At 47.2% G+C, this 6000-nt stretch overlaps 1 protein-coding gene across 1 annotated transcript in view; it reads left to right on the top strand.

Annotated features, from left to right (window-relative positions):
• Positions 1-215: 215 nt before the first annotated feature.
• Positions 216-6000, top strand: part of Ppil2 (peptidylprolyl isomerase like 2) — a 28517-nt gene continuing 22732 nt past the window's right edge. The window contains exons 1-4 of the mRNA XM_048452401.3: positions 216-347; positions 1592-1641; positions 3274-3319; positions 5788-5850. Of these exons, the coding sequence (XP_048308358.2) occupies positions 316-347; positions 1592-1641; positions 3274-3319; positions 5788-5850 (191 nt within the window). The 5' untranslated portion in view covers positions 216-315. The remainder of the gene's footprint in view (positions 348-1591; positions 1642-3273; positions 3320-5787; positions 5851-6000) is intronic.

The following is a 6000-nucleotide window of genomic DNA, read 5'->3' as shown; positions in this document are numbered from 1 at the left end:
AAGGGAGGGCGGGTTTGAGCGGATCTGGCTGGCATAGCATGGGTTGGGCAAGTAATCAGTGCACAGAGAAGTCTCTGAGAAGTTGCAACGCAGTTTGGCTGGAGACAGGAAAAGAAGATTCTACTCAGAAGCATCAATCCTCAGTTTAGCACGGTGGCTGCGCTTAGCACGCACGCTGGGCACTTGGAAACCACAGCTCCCAGAATGCCTTATTCCTACTTCCGGGATGGGTGAGACGAACTCCGGAAGTAGTTGAGAAAGCGGAGGCGCCAGAGTCTGGTCGTCTGCTGGGATTCCTTCAGGTTCTTCGCCGCCATGGGGAAGCGACAACACCAGAAGGATAAGATGTAAGTTGGGCAGCACCTTTCGTCCCAGCCTTTCGCCATCCTGAAGGTCATCTCCCCCCGAAAGCCTCAGTTCTTGCTGTCACGGTATCGCCCCTCAGCGCGGCCTCCGCGGCCGGACAAGCTCTCTTCTGGGGATTGCCTCTACCGCTTCCCTTTCTTTCTGCCCCTGCGTTGGTTGTCTGCCCAGCACAGCCAGGGCCACTTCGTCCTGGCTCTCGCCTGCCAGCCTACACACAGGCGACAGTTTAAGACTAGAGGGGCGTACTCTATTTGCGACTGTCTGCCTGTATGCTGTTTTCTATTGTGTCTTGAAACTAGTGTAATAAGATGGTCTCCCCCATACTGCCTGCAAGGATGCCTTTGACTTCTGTATTGCCACATCTGGTGCCAGCTCTCAGTCCTTGGGCTTCTTCCCTTTCCGAAGCCGGTCTTTAGTGGGATCGTATATGCGCTTTGTTTTTTATCTACGTCAGTGACCTCTCTTTTCTCATTCCTCTTCCTTCCCTTGTCCCAGACTTCATAAGTATCCCGTTCATTTCTGGTTCTCAGTGGGTGATCTTTTCTAGTTGTCTAGTCTCTCTTGCACTAAGCCAGCTGTGTAATCTTTACTCAATAGCTCGCTCTCAGAATTAGTAGGCCTGAAAGGGAACTCTTGATAAAGTTTCACACCTTAAGCTTGCTCTCTTCCCATCCTGTCCCAGTGGTTACATAGTAAGTCCCTGGTTTACTATACATAGACTGAAGACAATTCTCAGCCTTGCGCACAGCAACTAGAGCTGTGTTAGGTTGCCTGGGTCCTGCTCACAACCAGCCAACGGCTTCTCACCACACTGAAGGCAAATATAGAGACTTTCTGTGATCTTTAAGACTCCTTTTTGACACAGCTACTTCTGTCTCCGTCTGCTGCCCCCGGACCTCCTACTCGTTCCTCTAGTATCTCCTTCCTGGAACAGATTCAGCTTTTCCTGCCCCCGTCTCAGTAAGTGCTGGCCTGTAAAGGCTTCCCCAGGTCTTTGTCGGCCTAGCTCTTTCTCATTGTCAGGTCTCCTTAAGTCCAGTTCATCTCTTTCTGGGCAAGGCCCTGTTGATGCTTATCTTTCTTCTTCTTGTGCTTATCATTCTGTGTCTGGCACTGCAGCTGTTTCCTGTGCATCTGTCAAGTGGGGGTAAGTTCTCTCAGGTTGCTTCTACGGCTTCTATCCTTTCTGGGAGGGGAGCTAGTAATATACTCTTGTCTCCCTTAGGTACATCACCTGCGCTGAGTACACTCACTTCTATGGCGGCAGGAAGCCAGGTAAGGATGCTGGTGCTGCTGAGGAATGTATACAGTGATCCAGAATAAAGGATAAGAACCAGAACACTGACATTACAGTGTATAACCGGGGAGTCCAGAGTCCAGAAAAGAGGACATATACTCAGCGTAGTAGAGTATACTCACCTCTGAGTGGAGAGTTTTAAAAATATAATTTAACATGGCTTTTCCTTTAGGAAGTGCTATAAACGTTTCTTTATAGAAGGAAAAAAGGAATGGTAGTACCCAGAGTTGTCAAGGCTGTAGAAAAAAAGGACATGGTCTTTTTATTTATTTTTTAATTAATTTATTTTATGTCCATTGGTGTTTTGCTTGCATGTGTGTCTGTGTGAGGGTGCCGGATCCCCTGGAACTGGAGTTACAGTTGTGAGCTGCCGTGCAAGTGCTGGGAATTGAACTCAGGTCCTCTCTCTCCAGTCCATCAGGCCATATATATATACATATAAACACATACACATATATACTTTATTTTTTTGAGACAGGGTTTCTCTGTGTAGCTTTGGCTGTCCTGGAACCCATTCTGTAGACTAGGCTGGCCTCAAACTCACAGAGATCTGCCTGTCTCTGCCTCCCAGGTGTTGGGATTAAAGGTATGCATCACTACCATCTGACTTTTTAAAAAAAGATTTGTTTGTTTGTTTGCCTATTTATTTATTTATTTATTTATTTATACAGTGTCCTGCCTATAGGCCAGAAGAGGGCACCAGATCTCATTATAGGTGGTTGTGAGCCACCATGTGGTTGCTGGGAATTGAACTCAGGATCTCTGGAAGAACAATCAGTGCTCTTAATCGCTGAGCCATCTCTCCAGTTCCCCCTCCCCTTTTTTAAAATATAGCCTTGCTGGGCGGTGGTGGCACACGCCTTTAACCCCAGCACTCAGACGGCAGAGGCAGGGAGATCTCTGTGAGTTCGAGGTCTACATGAGTGAGTTCCAGGACAGGCTCCAAAGCTACAGAGAAACCCTGTCTCGAAAAATAATATAAAATATAGTCTTAAGTAGTTCAGGCTGACCTTGAACTCTTCTGTTTCTGCCTCTCCGAGAGGGCTGAGATTCAGGTGTGAGCCACTGTTCCCAGTCATAGTCACAGTTGTTAGTAAAAAACAGCTTAGTTAGGCCAGGCATGGTGGTGCATGCCTTTAATCCTTGAACTCAGGTCCTCTGAGCCAACAAAATATTCTTTTCTTTTTCTTTTTTGGTTTTTCAAGACAGGTTTGTTCTTTTTTTTTCGTGTGTGTGTGTGTGTGTGTGTATGTGTGTGTGTGGGTGTGTAATCCTGGCTGTCCTGGAACTCACTTTGTAGGCCAGGCTGGCCTCAAACTCACAGAGATCTGCCTGCCTCTGTCCCCTGAGTGCTGGGACTAAAGGTGTGCACCATTGCCCTGCTACCAAGATTCTTAACCTCGGGCCTGGAGGTGTCGCTCAGTGATGCACCTAGCACAGAGCATATACAAGGCCCTGGGTTTGCTCTCCAGCAACACATAACACACTCTTCTCTCTTGAAACTGCAGCAACAAAAAAAGTTAATACATAGTAATGTAGTTTTAGTGGTAGGTGCACATGGTTGAAATATTTTCCAAATAAGCTTTCTGGTTTTTATTTTATTTAAACAGATATCACACGGACAAGTTTTCGCCGCTTACCTTTTGATCACTGTAGGTAAGACCTTTAAAAGGCTTCTGCTTTATTTTGGTTATCATCTCTCCAAATGTGTGTGTGTTCTATTTTTTATTTATTTTTTAACATATATGTTTAGAAATACATGTGTATCTCTTGTTTTTTGGATTTACTTATTCATGTATATGTGTGCTCTGTCTTCATGCACAGAATCAGAGGCAGCAGATCCCACTATATATGGTTGTGAGCGACCATGTAGTTGCTGGGAATTGAACTTAAGACCTCTGAAAGAGCAATAATGTGCTCTTAACCACTGAGCCATCTCTCCAGCCCGTGTGTGTGTGTGTGTGTGTGTGTGTGTGTGTGTGTGTATGTATGTTTTAAGATAGGGTCTTTTAACTCTGTAACTTGGGCTGGCCTTGAACTCCTAATTCTCCTGCTTCTACCTCTCAAGTATTAGAATTACAGGCTACCATACTTGCATCTGGAGTATTTTTGCACAGACTTTTGCATAGACAGTTGATCATTCTTGATCTGAAAAATCCAAAATTTAAAATATCTCCAAATCCAAACCTTCTTAAGCCTGGTGTGATACCTAGAAAGTCAGAATTTCAACATGTACAATCTGTGTGAACTTGACTCTTTGAGATGCGTTCAGAGTTTTCTCTGCCTTTCAAGATAACCTGAGTGGGAGAAAGTGGCCCAGCCATGAGGCCAGTGCATGGGTGTTTTCTGGTTACTGTATTTGTGGTTACCAGTTTTGTTTTTTTTTTTTTTACCACAATCTTCTGAGTCTGAGTGGACCCTGTGGCTAAGCTTACTTTCTGTCCGGGAGGACAGGTGCCTGGAAGAGTAGCATAAGCCCCGGGATTGCGTGTGGCCCAGATGGTCTGACTCCAGGCTGTGCCTGTAGCGCCCTATTTGTGTTCCACATTGTAAGTAGCTGTACATCAGCCATAGTGATGATTCTGGCAGGTACTGGTGGGAAGGGGAGGGTAGCCAGATGCAGAGCCGTCAGGTGTTGCTTTGGGGGCATATTGGTATCTGGACAAGGGACTGCTGTGGAAGCATTCCTAGACAAGGACCCAGCCATCTCCATATGCTGTTCTCTCAGGGTAAGATGGGGAGGGAGGGAAGGCTGGTGTGGTTGGTGTCCTTTCCTCCAAACTCTAGTCTGAAGGTCAGGTGACCTAGTGGGAGCCTGTCAGCCAGATGCAGTGAGAAAGGGAGGGAGGCTGCAGCACAGGAATCAGCGGGGACAGACCATAGCGTAGAACGGCCTGGACAACGCCTGGACGTACTTGTTTATTTCAGAAGCAGGGCCTCCCTGCACCTGCCCCTCAGGAAGCCCTGCTGGGGTAATGGAGGCTTAGTAGTACCTGCTTAGGAAGGGTGAACAAGCAGAGATCCTTCATCACTCCTGGCTTGGTCATCAGCCTTGTTGGAATGAATGGTACCTGGTTTAGACTGGTCCTTGAGAGAGCCCTGCTTCCACTCTTGAGCACCTCTGGAGGCCTCTGACTCCACTTGTCTCTTTTAACCGCTGCGGATTGGGTGGAGAACATAGCCCTTCAGGGTGTGCTGGGGAGCGAGCTGTCCACCAGAGTCTCCAACTGGCCCTGTTCTGTTCCAGTCACTTACTGGCTAGTTAAAGTTAAAGTCAAAGTTGGTTTTGTTGTTGGGTTTTTTTTTTTTGTTTTTTGTTTTTTGTTTTGAGACAGGGTTTCTCTGTGTATTCGTGGCTGTCCTGGAACTTGCCTTCAAACTCAGAGATCCACCTGCCTCTGCTTCTCAAGTGCTGGAATTAAAGTTGTGTGCCATCACCACCCTGCCATTTTTTTTTTTTAACATAGAATCTATGCTGTTCTGTTTCTGGTGGATTTGAAATTCACTATGTAGACCAGACTGGCCTCTAACTGAAGAAGATCCACCCGCTCTGCCTCCCAGGTACTAGATTTAAAGGCTTGAGACCATCACAAGAAAGCAAGGAAAGCAGCGTCACGGACTCCATTCACCAGGCAGCCGCCTCCTGTGGGAATGATTAGGGTAGTTGAGGCTGCTGTAGACCTCTCCACCTCCGTGCTTCAGAAATTCCCATGGATTCGGCTTTCCCTCGGTCATGTTCCCAGCACACATGAGTGGTGCAGGCACAGCAGACCACAGTGGCCTCATCAAACCTCGGCATGGGGAAGGGTGGCTCTTGGGAGGAAAACTTGATTTGCCTGCTCTCTGAGGGTCTGGAGAGGGAATCGCAGTCCTGCTTCCTCAGGACCAACACTGGGGACCTCTTTTTGACTTGAATCTGTCAACAAAACCTTACGCAGCATGAAGTGGGCCTGAAAGAGAAGTCCAGTGCCGAGGCACCAGGTCCCGAGGCACCTCTTGATGATGCGTCCTTAGTGGTGTGGCGAGTCGGTGGCAGAGCACACTTGGAACTGCTGGGAAGGTTGTTGGAACTATAGTGTGCTTAGTGTTCCCGGAAGCTCACCAGAGATCTCTGTCCTTTTCAGTCTCTCCCTGCAGCCTTTTGTCTACCCGGTCTGCACTCCAGAAGGTGTCGTCTTTGATTTGCTGTGAGTTTCCTCTTGAATTTTTAAATTTCTTTTTAAATTTTTATTTGTGGGGTGTGTGTGCGTGCATGTGTCTGTGTGTGTCCATGTCTGTGTTTGCATGTTTGTGCCCAAGCATGTGGTGTGTATGTGTATGTGCAGCTGTGTTCAGGT

This window comes from Myodes glareolus, chromosome 2 (genome assembly GCF_982192425.1).
Source record: "Myodes glareolus chromosome 2, mMyoGla1.1, whole genome shotgun sequence".
Lineage (NCBI taxonomy): Eukaryota > Metazoa > Chordata > Mammalia > Rodentia > Cricetidae > Myodes > Myodes glareolus.
The sequence above is the reverse complement of the archived record's forward strand: the minus strand, read 5'-3'. Positions and strand labels throughout refer to the sequence as shown.